Raw genomic sequence first — 19806 nt, forward strand, 5'->3', positions numbered from 1 at the left:
TACTTACTCATCACCTTAGAAATTCTTAGAAATATTTTGTTTTAATAAAACATATGGTATTCTATGTATTGAGAACAAACTTAATGAGTAGGACCTTTCCTACTCATTGGTAGGAAGAATAATGGGTAATGGAAGAGTAATCTCAAATTAAGAGAACTTGACTTCTTATCTACATTTGCCTTAAATTGGAGGCAGTTAAAAACTTCAGTATCTTTTTTTTTTTAATTTTTTTTCAACGTTTATTTATTTTTGGGACAGAGAGAGACAGAGCATGAATGGGGGAGGGGCAGAGAGAGAGGGAGACACAGAATCGGAAACAGGCTCCAGGCTCTGAGCTGTCAGCCCAGAGCCCGACGCGGGGCTCGAACTCCCGGACCGCGAGATCGTGACCTGGCTGAAGTCGGACGCTTAACCGACTGCACCACCCAGGCGCCGAAAACTTCAGTATCTTTTAAAAAGTATTTCTTTTTGTCCTTACATGATCAGGGAGCATGGTTCCAGAAAACTGATCAACTTAACTTGTATTTCCATCATCAGAAATGAAATAAAAATCATTTCATTCATGTCTACCTTGAAAAGATGTGAATAAGACCCAATCAGCTGCATAGGGATAGGTTAAGGCTTGGTTTTAGAAGCAAAATTTTCTGGTCTGAACCAACATGAGTGTGACTTTGGGCCTACTTCATTGCTGTTCCAAGACTTGATTTCCTCACCTGTCATTATTCTTGTGCCCATCTCATTTGGTTGGCTGCTCTTATGAGACATATTTGAAATCATGTATTTGCTTAAACTGGCATAGCTTCTCAATCTATGTGAGCCTAAATGAAAGGCAACTGACACTAACAATCAGCAATAAAATGGTTTGTACAACCCCTATTCTCCTATATATATGTATTGTGTGTGTGTGTGTATATATATAATATGTAATTTGTATTATATAATATATAATGTATAAAATTTATTATATATATTACATATAATTGTATAAAATAAATATTATTTTTAAAATTAGAAAAAATGTTTATTTACATTTGAGAAAGACAGAGACAGAATGCAAGTGGGTTAGGGGCAGAGAGAGAGGGAGACACAGATCCGAAGCAGGATCCAGGCTCCGAGCTGTCAGCACAGAGCCTGACATGGGGCTTGAACCCAGGAGCTGTGAGATCATGACCTGAGCCATCCAGGTGCCCGGGTATAAAATATATATTATACATAATGTGTTAAATTATATTATGTGCTATTATATAATAATACTATAATACTATAAAATAATATAATATTAACATATTACAACATTTCTCAGATCTCCCAAATAGAATCACTATTACCATCAAAGAGTGATGCCAGGAGTGCCTGGGTGACTCAGTCTGTTAAACATCTGACTCTTGGTTTCGGCTCAGGTCATGATTTCACAGTTCATGTGTTCAAGCCCCACATTGGGCTCTGTGCTGACAGTGTGGAGCCTGCTTGGATTCTGTTTCCCTCTCTCTCTGCCCCTCCCCTGCTTGTTCTCTCTCTCTCTCTCTCTCTCAAAATAAATAAACATAAACTTAAAAAAAAAGAGTAATGACATAAAAGTATTTCTGCCCCACAAAAGCCACTTGAGATAATGCCTGCTGACCTTTCTAAAAGCCATAAAGCCATTTTATTATTTAAAAACATTTTTTTAAACGTTTTATTAATTTTTGAGACAGGGAGAGACAGAGCATGAATAGGGGAGGGTCAGAGAGAGGTAGACACAGAATCTGAAACAGGCTTCAGGCTCTGAGCTGTCAGCACAGAGCCCGACGCAGGGCTCAAACTCACGGACCGCGAGATCATGACCTGAGCTGAAGTCGGCCGCTTAACTGACCGAGCCACCCAGGCGGCCCCATAAAGCCATTTTAGAACTCCCATTTACTCATTCATTCTTTGAGCAATTATTTATTGAGAACTTGCTTTGTGTTCATCACTGTACTAGGCACTGAGGAGGCATATTTTAAAATTGCCCTCTAGCTTTGTAAAGTTTTTGGATCAAATCTGTTGTCAGGGTCCTAGCAGGAAATAGATTGCACTTTCAATGGGATGAAAGAGAGATCTATTTAATGGAGGTACTATTTACATACTATTTACTATGTCGTCAGGGCTGAGAATAAGCAGACAGGCAAGGATGAAGCACCACAAGGCTAGCCACAGTCCTACATCTGAAGGTCAAGTGGAAATAGTAGTTAATGGAACCAAGGGAACTTAGAAGACAGGTGCCTACAGAGCTGTGACGTAGGGTAGAAGACTGTAGCCACTGCTACGCCATAGCCAGCAGGAGAAATCCCTCTTTCTTCTTGCCTCCCATCTACTGCCTCTGCTTCCCATTGGCTGAACACACCCGGGAGCCAGAGGGCTAGAGAGCCCATGGACAATAGTCCCAGAGCACCAGCCTCCAAGAGCACAGGATGGAAAAGGTGGAGGGGTGAATCTCGATTGGAAAATGAAGAGTATCCAGAAAACATCTCTCTTCTAGTTTTTCTTGTTTTATATAACAGATATTGTGTTTTATTTCTGAATATAAAAGTAAAATATTTTTAATATATAACATTTGGAAAACTGCCTTGTAACTTGAGATCCTGCTTTTTCCTAACCAGGTCATCCTCTCAGTTAGAGGCACATAAATGTATCCAATAAGCTCTCACACTCAAAGTGTCATAAAATATAAATTTATTTCCATGGCTTAGACCTCTTAAAAGTACTCTTGCTTGCCAGATGATCTACTGATGTTACCCTGGAACATTTTGTTTTTCTTCCTGTCATAAATTTCCTTAGCATGGCATCTTTCACACCCTTAGTATACTAAATTCCTTTCCATATTTTTGCACACCATGTTGTTCTTAATTATCCCCAGAATTAACAAATTCTACTTATTATTTAAGGCTAAAAAGAATCCTCATTTCCTTCCCAAAGCCTTCCCTGAAACCCAACACCAACTATTTCTTTATTTCAAAGAAGAGTTTTATTTACACGTATGACTTTAGCGTTCAATTATATTCTTTGATTTATTAGCTTTACAAATATTTTTGAACAACTACTATGTACTAAGTACACATTTAATATGTGTAAATTTTTCCTTTCAAAGTAGAAGTTTTGAGGGCCATATTTGCTTTGAGCTTCCTTCCTTCCTTCCTTTCCATTTCTTTATTAGATTTATTTTAGAGAGAGAGAGCCAGTGGGGGAGAGGAGCAGAGGGAGAGAGAGAGAATCTTAAGCAGGCTCCATCCTCAGTGCAGAGCCCAGAGTGGGTTTGATCCCATGACGCTGGGATCATGACCTGAGCCGAAATCAAGAGTTGGATGCTCAACTGACTGAACCACCCAGGTATCCCTGAACTTCATTTTTTAAAAATCATTATTTTATTTGAGTATAGTTGATACACGATGTTACATTAGCTTCATGTGTACAACATAGTAATTCAACTTCTCTGTATGTTATGCTATCTCACTATAAGTGTAGCTGTCACACATACAATGCTATTATAATATCATTGACTATATAGTCTATGCTGTGTCTTTGTTCCCATGACTTATTCATTTCATACCTGAAATCCTATATCTCCCACTCCCCTTCACCCGTTTTACCCATTCCTGCACCCTCCTTCTCTTGGGCAACCGTTGGTTTGTTCTCTGTACTTATAGATCTAATTCTACTTGTTTTTTTATTCATTTGTTTTGTTTTTTAGATTCCATACAAGAGTGAAATCATATGGCTTTGTCTTTCTCAGTGTGACTTATCTCACTTAGCATAATACCCTCCAGGTCCGTCCATGTTGTTGCGAATGGCAAGATCTAACCCTTTTTTAAATGGCTGCATAATATTCTATCATCTATATACACCACATCTTCCTTATTCATTTGTCTATCAGTGGACCCTATGTTTATTACAGCATTATTATTTTTTAAAATGTTTATTTATTTATTTTGAGAGAGAGAGAGAGAGCAAGCAGGGAAGGGGCAAAGAGAGTGGGAGAGAGAGAATCCCAAGCAGGCATAGAGCCCAATGCGGGGCTCAAACTCAACGAACCACAAAATCTTGAGCTGAGATGAAATCGAGTTAGACACTTAACCAACTGAGTCACCCAGGTGCCCCTATTGCAGCTTTATTTAGAATAGCCAAGATATGGAAGCAACCTAAGTACACATTTAGCTTCATTTGGATTCTGTCATACTTTGCACAAGTCTGAGGAGGTATAGTTAAGGTCTTCATTTTTGCTGGGGAAACTTGATCATTGTCCCTGCCTGCTGAAGATAGCCTGGAGATTTCTACTCCATTTGCACCTATTTTCAAGTGCAATTCCTACCAAGCAAAATGGATGTAGGATAGAAAGTAAATTTTGCTTCATAGATTTTTCCTACTGATTTAGTATGTGAAGCAATTTGTTAGAGATCACTTTGGTATTCTTATTTTCTTTCCAGACCCACACTCTACTAATTATGATTTTGTTTTGAAATTGACTGCAAATAACATTTGCATCTTGACAGTCCAGATGCTAAACTTACAGTCATGTGTGTTTCATTTTGCACCATGATATGACATGATACTGCATGTTATTTTGTTAACTGTGAAAATTCAGTTGACACTTTCCAAATAGATATTTAAGAGACCACGTAATTTATCAACTACCTACAGCCTAAGACTTAACAGATCCTAGCCTATCACTGTTTCTTAGTTTCTTCATCACAGATAAGTAGATATCCTTTACCTCCCCACAAGGTGTCCCCCCAAATATATGGCACAGTAAGTTTTGTAGAAATAAAATAACTTTAAAAATAAGTTAATATTCTTATGTATTTTGTGGGTTCTTATTTTATGTGTATATATAAAATACATATGTTAATATATATGACATATATTATTATATAGTGCATATTATAATATATACTATATATAATATATAAAATATGTATAAAATCAATTTTTGGATCATAAAATAATACACCACAAAAAATTTGGGAAATATGGAAAGGAAAGAAAAACCTTATAACCCTTCCATGATGTCTACTGTTACCATTTTACACAGCTTTACTTTAGTATTTTTCTATGCTTTTATTTTTACAGAATTATAATCATTGGGTACATCTAATTCTGTATCCTGAATATAAAACTTAAATCTTGAATCTTGCTTTTTTTTTAAACTTAGGAGTATAAGCTTTTATTTTTTCCGGATTCTACCTTATAGAAGCACTTGAGATTAAAGATCACTCTGTGATAAAATATGTTTGTTATTTGTCTACTTTTGTTATGTGTCAAGGAACCTTTGAGTAAAAGCTCTAAATTCTGGCTACTCCTGTTTGGCCAGCATTCTATAAGTTCAATAACTGCAATAATTCCTTGGTGTATGTGAGGAAATTCTTTTCCTTGGCATATTGAATCAACCCCCTAAAAAACCTATGGGATTCTCTCCCAGAACACTTACAAAGGCAAAGTTTCTCCTTCCCCCACTCTCTTATCCACTCTGTCACTTCTGCTGCCGACTTCTGCATAATATAGTCAAATTATGTGTTAGAAATTCAACCCTGGTTTCCTGGGTGATGGTACAATGCCACTACTTAGTATTCCTAGTCACATAGCTACAATTCCATCACGCTCTTAATCTATATATATCTTCATGTTCGAGAAGCAGACTTTTCAATCAGGCATGTATTAAGAGTTTAAATGTACAGAGTGAAAAAATGTAGGAGCTTCTTGAAGTCAGCAATGATGCGGGACATTTTTTTTTTACCAAGATTTTGAAAGACCACCATATGGACTAATGCTTCTTGGATTCAATGATTTCTATAGTGTATCTTTTCCAGTTTATTTCTGCAAACAGAATTCTTTATATTCTCTTATAGACTTTTGAATGCCTGAACTTTAAATTGGGGCCTTTTTTGAAAGACTGGGTTTTCAAAATGAGAGGTTAGTTTTTCTTTGGAGTTACAAAACCAGGGTGTACCCTTAAATTTTGATAATGTTATTGAGGTTCTTTGTTTCTGAAGTGGCTTAATGATCTACACAAAACAAATATCATAAACTACAGTGTTTCTTCTTCCAAATGGCCAGGTTTGTGTGATTTAAACCAGGGACTTGTAGCTCTAACTATCCATTGCTAAAATTTTCTGTGGTAAATACTTGCTTATGTGTTTATAAATATGAGAGGTTTAAACTGATGGTAAAATTGGAATTAAGATATTTTTTTGTCATGTATATTTTCTGTATTGGTTTGTTTTTCTTTCCTTTTCTTTTTTTGACCATAATATCAAAGCCTTATGTTCCTTAAATTCTAAATCTGCCATGTTTTAAGCTGTGTTACCTTGGCTCAATTATTTTTCTGATCATTTGTTCCCTCATTAGGAAAAAAATGAAAATAATCCCACAGATTGTTATGGAGGTTAAATGAAACATTGTATGAGAAAGTATAAAGCCCTTCACAAACACATATTATTTCTATATTCTTAATGATCATGGATTATTTGGTAGCCTAAGTGTTACCCTCTATTCTTTTCTCTCCTTCTGAGAAGCTTTGCACTGATTTCTTGGATTTTTGTATTTTGTGAACCTCTTTTTCCACATTTCAGATTAATTGGCTTGGAAAATTATGATATTTACTTATACACATACATTATATACACTCAAAAGTTAGTTTGGAGAATACAAATAAGCCACGTATTTGTATTCAACTAAGGGTACTGAGCTCTTTTTTTGTGTGTGTATCTCTTTTTTTTCCCTGTAGGTCTTAAAAATTGTCAGCAAAACTGTGCCGGATAAGAGACATTCTAAGAGGGGATATTTTTCACCTCTATAATGAAGAAAAGCAGGAGTGTGATGGCAGTGACGGCTGATGATGTAAGTTCTAAAAGTCAGAGTTGCTCGATTCTGTTCACTTTTTGTCTGCTCAATGAAGTCAGTCTATAATTTTATTCAAAGGGCAGGCTAGGCTGTTTAATAGCACCACTTTGTCACTAATTATTCCTGTGACCCAGGCATTGCCAGCACCTGGTCCCAGAATTCTGCAAAGTAGACAACAGGAACACTGCCCTCTCTGCAGCTTGGAGATGGGCTCAGATTCATGGTTGAATGCACAAAACCCCCAATCTCTGATGGATGCCTACATTCCAACTCTTGCAAACTCCTCTTTCTACACTGCTTGCATGATCAGTTTCCTGATGACTTTCTTACCCATCATTACTCAGGCACAGCTAATCTTTGAGAGTCACCTCCTATGGTGGGGTCTTTGACAACTGCTTGTAAGAAGCCTGTGATGTACGCATCCTGTAGATCTTGGCTACTCAAATGTGATCCTCAGAGCAGTGGCATTAGCATTGCCTGGGTGTTTATTAGAAATGCAGAGTTTTAAGCCACATCTTAGACCAACAAATCAGACCGTATTTTAACAAGATCCCAGGGTGACTAGATACATTCATTCTTTCAGAAACCCTGCTCCAGGTTATCTGAAGAAGTCTGTAAACTTATCATTTCATAACTTTGCATCATGGGCGGCTGAGATTAATTATCTCCTTTGCTTTCAATTGCCCAGTCTCCTGTTAGTGTGACTTTAATTGTCCAGGTTTTACTCAGTTTCTGATTGTAATTGAGTTAAAAATCATATGCCGACTGATATGATGTGCAGAAGGAAAAGAGGCGGGGTAGGAAAAAAAAGTATTTTTCCTTGCTTTCTGTAATACCTCATCTTGTGGTTAAGCTCCTGTTTCAACAGATGGGGGACGGGCTGGAAGGAACTTGAATCTGCCAATTACTGTAAAAGTCTGTCTTTTGGTTAAATGCCCTATCTTTCAGGATTTCTCCCCATTCTTACTTCTTCCCTTGCCCATGGCATTGGGCAAAGGGACTTAGCATTAATTAACATTATGGTAAAAGATGTGCGGTATTGTCCTTGTCTTGTATGGTCCCCTTTCCACTAACATCCACTATTGTTCAGTTGAGGAACAGCTCATTTTCCCAGGTCTTGGGTGTCAAGTCTCTGTCCTTGGTCCATTGCTGATTAAGCATGTGACAGGTGTATGAAGTGATGACTGCTTTCAGCATGAGCAGTATACCTTCTAAGTGCACTGTGAGTTTGACCTTCTCCCCCACTGCGTGAACTCCTCTCAGCGGGGACTCTGTTTGTTTAAAAGCTTTGCTTTCTGTCCTACACTTACCTTGGGGCTGCTTACCCCATGGACTTCTGGTCCCTTTGCCACATGTTGAAGCAAATCCCATAGCAGGCAAGCAGAAGCTAATTCTCAGCTTCTTTCTGTGTCCCTGTAGGTGCTTGTGGGAACTTCTTGGACCCACAGGTGCAGAAGGAGACTTAGCTGTGCTGTAAGACTCTTGCCCACCAAAACATACCTTTTCGCCATTGCAATTTCTACTCTTGGTTAGTGTTCTAGTTTCATGACCTGTGATAATATTTCCTTTCTTTATTTCCCCCTTCTCTGCTCCTTGACTACAAGGGAACTTCCCTTAACTCATATTCTAAGTTCTCAGTACCCATGGTAAAAAGTGATGTTCAGACTTCCATGCTCTACTCTGGACATCTAAACGGACACTTTGGGAGTTCAGAAATCATTTTTCTTAAAAACAAATAAAAACACACAAAAAAAAACCCACCTTGGGATTGTCTTTTAATACCATTTGTATACTGTGTGCTCCAAGATTCTATTTTTTGGAAGAATAAAACAAAGCAATGCATTCTGTCTATAAAAGATGGACAATGATTCTTTCCTTACAGTAATAATCCCAATCCTCCCTTGAGGCAGTCGGTTGCCACAGTCAAAAGACAAAAGATGGAGATTGTTGCATACAAGAACGTGCAAAAAAGAAAAGCACATTCAAAGAATATTAAACCTACCAGAGTGGATAATTATTACCTAATTTGCAGTGTCCAACATGCACTAGCCACATATGACTCTTAAGCACCAGTCTGAATGGCAATGTGCTATAAGTGTAACAATAGATCTTGGATTTTGAATATATAATAGTATAAATATAAAAGAATGTAAAAAATTCATTAATAATTTTTTATATAGATTAAATTTTGAAATGATATTCAGGGTATACTAGTTTAAGTAAAGTATACTATTAAAAGTAATTTCACCTGCATCTGAAAATAATGTAACATTATATGTCAACTATACTAAAAAAAAGTGATTGCACCTGCTTCTTTTTTACTTTTTTAATGTGGCTACTAGAAAATTTAAAATTATACACTTGGCTCCCATTTGTGGCTTGTACCTTATTTCTAGTGGACAGTGATGACCTGGCACTTTTCACTATGTGCCTCGACTCTTCGAGTACAAAGCTTATCCTGAATGTTAACACACACTATTCCTTCCCTCACAACAAGAACAACTTCGCAGTTTACATTTTATATACCACACTCTTGAAATAAGTTTTCACCCTTAAGTCAAAAATATTTTATCATATTTTTATTTATTTTAATTCAGCAAACATTTATTTAGTGATTTAAATAGTCATTTAATTTAGCACCTGTTATCTGCCAAACACTTGTTAGGTTCAAGAGCATAGTGTTAATGTCCCTTTGAAGCTTATATTCCAGAGAGGCGTGGAGAAATCAATGGATAGATTATAAAATAATCTCAACTCTGTTAAGAGCTATACAGAAAAGTGAAGTTGGTCAGCAGGCAAAGAATGCTTGGATGGTGAGAATAGAATGTTTATGGAGGAATAATGGGAGAAGATGATGTACGGACAGAGAGGCCATGTAGGCTGTGAAGGTGTGAGCCCTCTGAAGATCAGAGGGAAGAACATTTCTGGTAAAGGGAACAACATGTGCAAAGGTCTTTACTGCATGTAAAATACTATGTTTGTCTCTGTCAGAATAAGCAAATGCATAACCATGACTATTGTGTTTGTATAATTACAGTACACAAATAACTTTAATAGGAGACTTTATATGATGAATGACACAGGAACAGTATGCATTAAGTACTTTGTGTTTGGGAACTAAGTATCAGAAGTGAGGAATAAATTAATGCTGTTCAGGTACTAAACATGAGCAATTAATTATTAATAAAGGGATTAAGAATAGCTCACATAGGTGGGAGTTGCTGGTTTAGGGAAGAGGGGAAAAGGGGAAAATGGATAAGAGGTAGGAAAGAAGAACCAGGAAATATGTGACACACACACACACACACACACACACACACACACACATACACAGAAAGAGAGAGGGGCTGATTTTACATATAAAATATATTATTTACCTCTGGGCAAACTACTCATAAGTGATGGTGATTGCCTGCGATTAAAATACATTTTTCAAAGAAAAAATACTTTTGTTATCGTGTCATGGAGCATCATGACATTTAGTTTTCATAGGGTCACTGAGTGTCACTTGTTACTTCCCATACTTTCTTTCCATTTCTTGTTTCATAAGGTTTGAAAAACTCTGGCCTATGGTCCAAAGTGAATTGTACCCAAGCTCACTAGAAGTCCTTGGAGGTACCTAATCCCATTTCCTCACCAGGAGTTTAATCAGAAGAATTCCAAAATTGGAGCAATCTCCAAAAATGTCTTGGGATAGACTAGCAAAGCCAAAATAAAACAACAGCAGCAGCAACAAAGTTGTAACTACCTAGGAACTGATATTCCTCAATTGGACATTTCAGTGTTGCTAACTTGGTTAGTTTTTTCTTTCTTTTACACATTATTTATTTTGAGAGAGACAGAGCATGAGTGGGGGAGGGGGCAGAGAAAGAGAGGGAGACAGGGAATCCTAAGAGCCCTACATGGGACTGGAACTCCTTAAGTTGTGATTATCCAGGAGCATGAGGATAATCCCAAACTGGGTGATTCCCCTTGGAGTTGTAGAGATATAGGGTGAATTTAGGGTAGTATGATGCATTTAAAAATGTGTAATTTCCAGAAGTAACATTCAAATTAATGTTTCTTTCCCCCAAATCTTTGATCTGAGGAGTGGTGTAGTCAGCCAGAATCATGCTAGTTAAAATAGGAATATAAATCTAAGATCTCAAATTCAGTAATTGAGAACTGACTGAATTAGATTTTTCCCTTGAGGACATTGGCAATTTGGGGGGATTACTATATAGATTATGAGTGTAAATGTAGAGTTGGAGTAACTCTACATGGGTTAATGAGTGTTTATAAAAAATATTAATTTTTTTAATTTTTTAATTAAAAATTTATATATATATGATTTATTGTCAAGTTATTTAATATACAGTGTATATACAGTGTGTTCTTGGTTTTGGGGGTATAGTCCCATGATTCGTCACTTATATAAAACAATATTAATTAATGTTCCCACAATTTTAAGTTATTTCTAAAAAGCCACTCCATTATGTTCTTTTGTGGCAATGCATTTTCACATTAACTGGGGTCTTTTAAAACAAATTATTTTAACTCAAGGAATGACTTCAAATTCATAAATTTGAGCCTGTTAGCAAGTCAGTGTGGGATACATTTTGTGGTAGGTATGACTTTGTTACCTTTCAAATAACAAGTACAAAACAAGCACCCATTTAGTTCATTTACTACAATTAAACCTAGTTGAAAATACTTTTCCTTTTCTAAAAGGGAAAACTATCCAATAACTTTATTAGGAGACTCTAGTGGTTGGTGGTTTAACTAAACAATGTCCTTATTTCTGTTCTCTGGTACAAATGCCCTTGCATAGCAGGTAATGTATATACTTATGACTTGCTTCCAGATAACCAGTACTTTCTTTACATGAATATTTGGAATAAGACTGATTTATAGTCAGGAGTTCTGGCTTTTAGTTTGTTCTTGAGTCTTTTCAGGAAGACTTTGTGTATTCTGTTTCAGGAACTTATCTTTATGCCTTTTCAGGAAAAAAAAAAAACAAACAAACAAAACCTTATATATACCAAGCTTTCCCCTCAGCCTCTAATTTGTAAAACATACACACACACACACACACACACACACACACACACACACACAGTAACTACACTAAGTGCTAGGCCTACAATGAATTTAACATAACTGGTTAGTAAATAGTGAAATGCTGACCACATCCCAGAATATTTTAAACTCTGGAAAATTATATTTTGTCTTCTTGTTGAATTGGGGTCATACTAAATTTTAAATAAGTGGTATTCCTGTCAAGCACAAGAAAATGGGGGTGGTATCCCATTTCAAGTAGAGGGTGGGGCCCCTGAAAACTGTCAGACCTATTCATACCCAAATTTCCTTCATCAAAAGGTGGTTTTGTGTGGATCAGATAAGCATAAATCACTAGAATATAGGTTTCTGTGAGCATAGATACTATGCTTCCATTTGCTGTTGTATCCTTCTTAAGTAGCTCAGTGTAAAACTATAATGGGTATGCAACAAATATTTGTTGCACGAATCAATATAGACCTTGAAACTCAAGTTAGTTGTTCTTGTATGAACTAGGATAGGGATGAGTGGAATGGGAGATAAAGAACTTTTGTTTGTTTAAGCCTTTGGAGATATATTCCTGGGTTTTCCTAACTCTATTCTGAAAGGCTAGCAGGGAACAACCTGTCTTTTTAGGGCCACAGAATGATGTTCAGGTGAGACACCTTGGTCTGGTGATAGGACTCCATTATTCCATGTTAAGATAAGAGAGTGATGGTTGCAGCTTTTGAGCTCCAAGTTGCTATCAATGGGTATTTGCATTGCTATGACATTTTCTGTCTTTGAGCTGGTATGAATGATACATCAGGGAGTAGCTCATTTGGGGCTCCTACTCCCAACAGTGCCAGGACCTACAGTCACCAAGAGATGTAGGGAGGACGAATAACTCTTATCAGTGGTTACAGCACAATGTCTTTATCTTCTCACAAGTACTTCATTTATGTCAGCATTAGGGCACGTACTGAACACATGCAGTTCAGTTCAGGGCTGGATAAAGTACACTCTTCTTTCTCTGAGCTCTTACATAATTTTACCAAAAAAAAAAAAAAAAAGAAAGAAAGAAAGAAAGAAAGGAAAGAAAGACAAAAGGAAAGAAAGAAAAAGAAATCTCAACTCTGAGAAAATCTTTTATGGGAACAGGAATAAGTCAGTTCTCCATAATTATCAAGATGTTTCTGTCCTGAAATAGAAAATATTTTTACTTTAAAACCCTAAGCAAGAAAGAGTATGCCTTAGCTAATGTGGTTTTCTCCTGTGTTGCAGAATGGTAACATTGATTTCCAATATATATTCAATGATAGGTTTCATTTTAGCAAGTTAAAATAAAATGAGAAAGAAAGGAAAAAAGAAATAAAAATTTAAGAGAGAGAAAGAAGATAGAAACCCCTCTGATCCACATGCTATAACTGGTAAATATTACCTACTGTCCTAAAAATCACCAAGAATGTGCAACTGATAGTTTATTCCAAAAGTTGAAAGTTAGCCAGCCTGCCTACTTCTTGTTTTCTCTTAAGCTTTTAATGTGAGTGTTAGATTCTGATTGTGAGATCACGAACCAGGACTTTATGAGTGACAGCTGGATCATTTAGGTTGTTATTTCACTCCACTGTGCATCATTTTAGACATTTGAATTTCATTCTCTTTTTCTTCTTTTTTCTCTCCCTGTGGTTCCTTCAGAATGTGAAAGATTATCTTGAATGTAGCTTGAGTAAATCCTACAGTTCTTCTAGTAACACACTTGGGATCGACCTCTGGAGAGGGAGAAGGTGTTGCTCAGGAAACTTACAGTTACCGCCCCTGTCCCAAAGACAGAGTGAGAGGGCAAGGACTCCCGAGGGAGATGGCATTTCCAGACCTACCACGCTACCTTTGACGACACTCCCAAGCATCGCTATTACAACCGTAAGCCAGGAGGGGTGAGTAGTCTCAAAATTAAATGTCAGTTCTAAGTTTTATTTTCTGATTATTCCAACATAATCTCCTGCTATTAAAATGTTGGGTATTTGTGAAGTAACTGAGCCTGTTGACGTTTTGAGAATTTGTTTTCCTTTGGGTAGCAAGATGAGGCCCTTTACACAGTGGAGAGATTTCCAACCTGTTAAGATTGGAAGGAGCCTATCAAGGGAGGAATGAGATACATTTTTATTAATGTCAAGGGAAAACAAAATTACTGCCTATGATCAGTTTTTTTAAATAACTGTTCAGTGTGCATCAATATGTTTCCATTTAGAAAAGCAAAATCATATCAGAGTACCTAAGGGAATTATGTATGTATATATGACAGGAGATATTTTTATGCTCTGCTCTACATATAATTATTCCTAGTTTCTTTTTATTATTATACCGTTTTACTAACCTCAGTTTGTGATTATGTATGAAATAGAACACTTCATTATAAATCAAAAGAGGAATGAAAATTATACTCTGAGAGATAGATGCTTGGGCTATTTTGCAGAGTCTCTATTTGTAAATGAGGCTATCTGAATCTAGGGCTGAAAAGTTAATCAAGTACATATAATCTTATAATTGTGGTTAAAATTGCACGGTGATGCTGCTTCAGATGTGTGTTTCATCATACATTTAATAATTAGCATTTTGTTTTTTTTCATATTTTCCTCTACATAATTTTCAAATATTTTCCAAGCATGGCCTGCTTACATAACATGGGGTTTTATCATTACAATGAAAAGTGTTTTCTCTATATTTTATGTAATTTTAAATTTTAAAAATATGGTGTACTTTTTGTTTAAATCATTTATCAAGGAGAAGGACTAATATTGCATCATTAAAATCTGGTTTTTATGCTGTGCCATATACCCTTGCCACTTGGTGAGCTTCCATAGTGCTGATGCGTAGCCCAGTATGTACCCATTGACTAATGCAGGGCATTTTTTAGTTGCTGGTTCTCAAATACACTAAGAATTAGATCACTGGGACTCCAGCCATTATAGTTACTGGCATGAAATGGTTCGTCAGACAGTCTGAATGTGATAGATAGAGAAGCATGGTAACATACCATAGGGAGAGCGGGTTAAAAATTTGTGACGCACTGACTTACCATCTTCTGTTGAGCTGAATTAACATTAGAATTGTCATAGCCAATCATTGAGAACTAAAATGGGCATATCACTCCCGGATCGCTTACTCAATCGCATAGCTCATGTAATTAGTCTTGGTTATGCTTCTGCAGAATTGCAGATTTGGAGTTGTAAAGAATTCCACAGATTTATTTTTCAGCAAGTTGGCACTGGTACAGTTGTACCAGTTGTTACAATTTTGAAATGCTTTCATACCAGTTGGTAAATGTATGCTTTCCTGAGTTCTCTGATTGCCCCTTCTAGCATCCCAGACTCTTTCCCAGAAGTAAATTCCTCACAATCCAGCACCTAAGGGGGTGATGACTGGCACAGCATGGATCTGGTTTTGGCAGGTGTTGATGACATACTTTATAGGATAACAATCTGGATAAAATGTACCTTGTAAATTTTGAGTTTATCTAACTCAAGGACACCTTGAAAGTTGTGGAATTGTCCTTCCCATAGAAGTATCAAATCCTGCCTGACATTTGGGACATGATTGTCTATCTCTGTCAGTTGAGTGTATTAGTTTGTACAGCGACAGTAATAATACTCACCTCATAGGCTATTGTGAGGATTAAATATAGTAGCCTCTGTAAGATACCTACCTTAGTAAAAAGCACATGTTAGGTTATCAACAAATGTTAGTTTCTGTCCCCTTGAATATTATCCAGTAAACCCTTTTGAAAACTAGAAACCATGTCTTAAGTTATCAGCAGCCTCATGCAGGGTACCAGTAATTTAGAGTGAAGCGGAAGATTTAGCCATTATCCAGGGAGTTTGTGTTGTGCAATCAGTAACATTACATATTAAGTAATTCATTCATAACATGTATTTCATTTCAATTACCTGGATACTTTTTAATATATGAGAGAGTATCAGTCATTGACTCTACATTTATTTTTAACTGTGGGTATAAAAGCATTGCTATATATTCCTTAAAAAGGCTTTCACTGGAACATGCATAGTTGCCCACTGGTAGAATTGCTGGCTGAGGAATCTGATTGAAAGACATTTGATTAGAAGTGAGGAAGTCGAGGGGCGCCTGGGTGGCTCAGTTGGTTAAGCGTCCGACTTCAGCCAGGTCACGATCTCGAGGTCCAGGAGTTCGAGCCCCGCGTCGGGCTCTGGGCTGATGGCTCAGAGCCTGGAGCCTGCTTCTGATTCTGTGTCTCCCTCTCTCTCTGCCCCTCCCCCGTTCATGCTCTGTCTCTCTCTGTCTCAAAAATAAATAAACGTTAAAAAAATTAAAAAAAAAAAAGAAGTGAGGAAGTCGAGCTCCAACTATCATTGTCATCAACTTGATGCAAGTTCACAGATGTCAGGGATGCAGCCTCTGACCATGTGTGGGAAAGAATTATATTTACCACTTAGAGCACTGAGAATATGGAATCAATATCCATGTCTAAACCAGGGGTGAGAAAACTTTTGGTGAAAGGTCAGCTAATATTTTTGGCTTTGTGGGCCTTGCAGTCTTTTTCATGACTATTCAACACTACTGTTATAGTGTGAAGGTAGCCATAGATAATGCATGATGAATAAATGTAGCCGTGTTCCAGTAACAATTTATACAAACAGGTAGCAGGCTAGATTTGGCTTGCCAGTCAGTTTGATGACTCCTGACCTAGACTTAAAAAAGATCTCTAGGACATGACTCCTACTCTGGTATTGCTTTGACAGTTACATCTGGGTGAAACTTCTCTTGAGCTCCTGGTTGTTGTGCTAAATGTGCCATAGATAAGGGGCCATGTGCTAGAGATTAGATTTTTAAAGCCAGTGAAGGAATTTGAGTGATGCAAATGAAAGGTAGTGCCAAGTGTATATAAGGTTAAAAAGAAAAACCCTGATATAAATTTAGCTGTTGTTTGGAGACAGCACATTGATGACAGAACTTGGCCATCATTGCAGGCAAAAGGCCTGGAATATAAAGACAGTGGTTTGATTTACCATAGAGAAAGAACAAATTATAAATGACCTGTGTCCAACTGAGTGAACTTGCATCCTATTACCTTTTGGATAAGGTTCTTCATCCCACAGAAACCCAAATGGACACACAATGGAAAGATAATACCTAGTTTTCAGAGTTGTGATGAAAATTAAAGATAACATGTGTGATTTACACTTTAAAAAATCATAAATTAGAGCCGAGGAAGAAAGGATAGCAATAAAATATTACTCTCAATATTTTCATTAGTGAGGAAAGAGAGAATGGAAGCTGATTGGAGAAGATTCAATGAAGGAGAAGTGCTGTAATGTGGAGACTTACCTATGCTGAATGGAAGGAACCAGTAGATGGGGAGACATTGAAGATAAGAGAGATGGGCAAAGTTGGTATTGAATATACTAAGGAAGGTACAGGGGGAAAGATGAGTTTCAGACAAGATTAGAAATCTCTTCTTTTGAAATGTGTAAATCCAAGGCAGAAAAGAATGAATATATTGGAAATTACAAGAAGAGAATTAAGAGAACTTCTTTTCCAAAGATCTCTACCATCAATGTTTATCAAATATTAGAGTGCATCAGAAACCCCTTGAAGGCTTATTGAAAAACAGATTGCTGGACCCCAACCTAGAGCTGAGAGTCTGGGATAGGGCTTAGAATACATAGTTCTAACACGTTCCCAGATGAAACTTCTGGAACTGACCTGGGGTCCACATTTTGAGAATTCTGGCCTAGATTTTCTCAATGAAGTAGGAGGTTAGGTCATTTGCTGAATATAAGGGCAGTGGTCCTTCCACTTTCCTTTCAACCAAAGGTATACATAGTTCCAGATCACCAAGCATGAATTTTTATTTGGTGGTATTTCTTTTTTCTGTGCCACGCCAACTGACCTGTGGAGCAATTGAATTCCCAGGTATTAGATAATAGTACTGCTTTAAGAATGCTCACATCTTGGAGTGCCTGGGTGGCTCAGTCAGTTAAGTGTCTGACTCTTGATTTTGGCTCAGGTCATGATCTCACAGTTGTGAGATCAAGCCCTACATCAAGCGCTGCGTTGAGCCCCACCTTGGGCATGGAGACTGGTTAAGATTCTCTCTCTCTTTCTCTTCGTCTGCCCCTCCCCTTGCTAGCATGTGCTTGTTTGTGTTCTCGCTCTCTCTCTCAAAAAAAAAAAAAAAGAAAGAAAAGAAAAAAGAATGCTCATATCTTAATGATGCAATGGAAATATTGTCAAGTGAATTTTCAGTTGGATAGGAAGAAGCTGCGAGATGAAAAAGTCAAGGATTCTTGTTTGAGGGTTTTCCTCATGGCACACTTTTTCTTAAGAAGGCCTGGATTCTCCTTTGTCATGCTCTCAAAGAAGATTATAAATATCAGTTTGCTTGTCTCCCATCTCTGTCTGCCTGAGGGCTGTGCTTTGCTTCTCTAAATGTTTCAGTTGTGAACAGGATGATTCTATTGGGAATCTATTAACTTAGGTGTAATATCCTTAATGTTCACTGTCCCAACTTTTACCTCCACTGGGGAGAGTGGTGCCATTTCCCTGTTGCTGTGTGGAGGACTGGAAGCCATTTCAAGTGTTCTCGTTATCACAGAGGGGGAAAGTGGTCAGTCTGCTGAGGTGGTGACTCAGAAACACAGGATGTGCTTTATTGTTCCTACTCTGTGCCACAAGTTTACAGTCTGATGAGGTTTTCTATAAAAATATTTTATATTTTTGAGCTGCTTCTCCAGTATAGATCCTAAAGCCCCATTTTAGAGATCAAAGTGCCCACAGATGCTGCATGCAAATGCCATAGATTCAACAAAAGGTGGTATGAGGATGGGAAGTTGACGACACACATATCTGTTTAGCTCCCACTAGGTTTTACCACCCACTCAAATACTTTGACTACAGAAACTGTGTTTGTGACTTGTGCATTGAGCACTGCAATCTACATGTCAGCAATACACAAAGCCCCCTTCCCTTGGGTCCCCATGGCAGGTATGTGAGATAATGGACAATGGTATACAAACTCAAGCATCATCCCTCCACACTTCATTGCATATATATTTTATCAGTCAGGTCAAAATTATATTGGAATATAGGAAGTGCAGGCTTTATGTAGCAAGTACTTAGGATCTAGTCTCTAGGATTATGATAATTTGTGTATGGCTTTACAGAATAGATAGTATTCTCACTATGATACACCATAGTATACAATGTCCTTTCCGTCTCCTCTTTTATTTAAATTTAATTCCACAACAACCCTGTGAGGTGGGCATTATTTCTTAAGGTAAAGCAAAAACAAAAATGCTTTCAAATAAAGTATAATCATTGGAATAAAAGGTGTCATAATACAGAAAGAATTGATTTTGAAGTTTGATGGCTGACAGCTTTCAATTCCCTACCTCTCCCCTTTGTCTCACATCTAGGAAAGAGAAGAAAATATGGAACCACCTCCTTAACCGTAATAAAACGCTATATCACTTTCCACCTCCTTCTAAACTTTGTTTCTCTTTAGATAGAACCTGAGGTCTTCTCCTTGGGGAATTCTTTCGCTGTTTACTATGTGAATAGTAAACTTTATTTCTTAGATGTTATTCCTATGTGTTATTCAGCCTGATATCCATAAACTCCTGGGCAGAAGGAGCCCAGCTTCCAGCAGGGGATACTAGGTACCCAGATAAAACAGGTTTCTTAGTTTTATACAAGGTAATGGTGTTTTATTCCTTCAAACTTGTTGTCATTTCAGACAGCAACAAAAAAGTATTGTGATTAACTCATGGCCAAGAACTGAAAGAGAAACAAGACATGGTCTCTGCCCTTCCCTTTAGTGGTTATAGCCTCATAATAGAGGAAGATGTAAATTTAAAAATCACAAAATAATGTCAGAGGTAATATGTACAACTTACTGTG

General features: G+C 37.2%; 1 protein-coding gene across 2 annotated transcripts in view; it reads left to right on the forward strand.

Moving 5' to 3' along the window:
- The window catches only part of PDE4B (phosphodiesterase 4B), a 528080-nt gene that overhangs the window by 90506 nt on the left and 417768 nt on the right, over window positions 1–19806 (forward strand). For both annotated transcript variants that reach the window (XM_043575198.1, XM_043575197.1), the window contains exons 2-3: window positions 6737–6849; window positions 13567–13805. In XM_043575198.1, coding sequence (XP_043431133.1) covers window positions 6808–6849; window positions 13567–13805 — 281 coding nt within the window. In that variant the 5' untranslated portion in view covers window positions 6737–6807. The remainder of the gene's footprint in view (window positions 1–6736; window positions 6850–13566; window positions 13806–19806) is intronic.

The sequence above is a fragment of the Prionailurus bengalensis genome, chromosome C1 (assembly GCF_016509475.1).
Source record: "Prionailurus bengalensis isolate Pbe53 chromosome C1, Fcat_Pben_1.1_paternal_pri, whole genome shotgun sequence".
Classification (NCBI taxonomy): domain Eukaryota; kingdom Metazoa; phylum Chordata; class Mammalia; order Carnivora; family Felidae; genus Prionailurus; species Prionailurus bengalensis.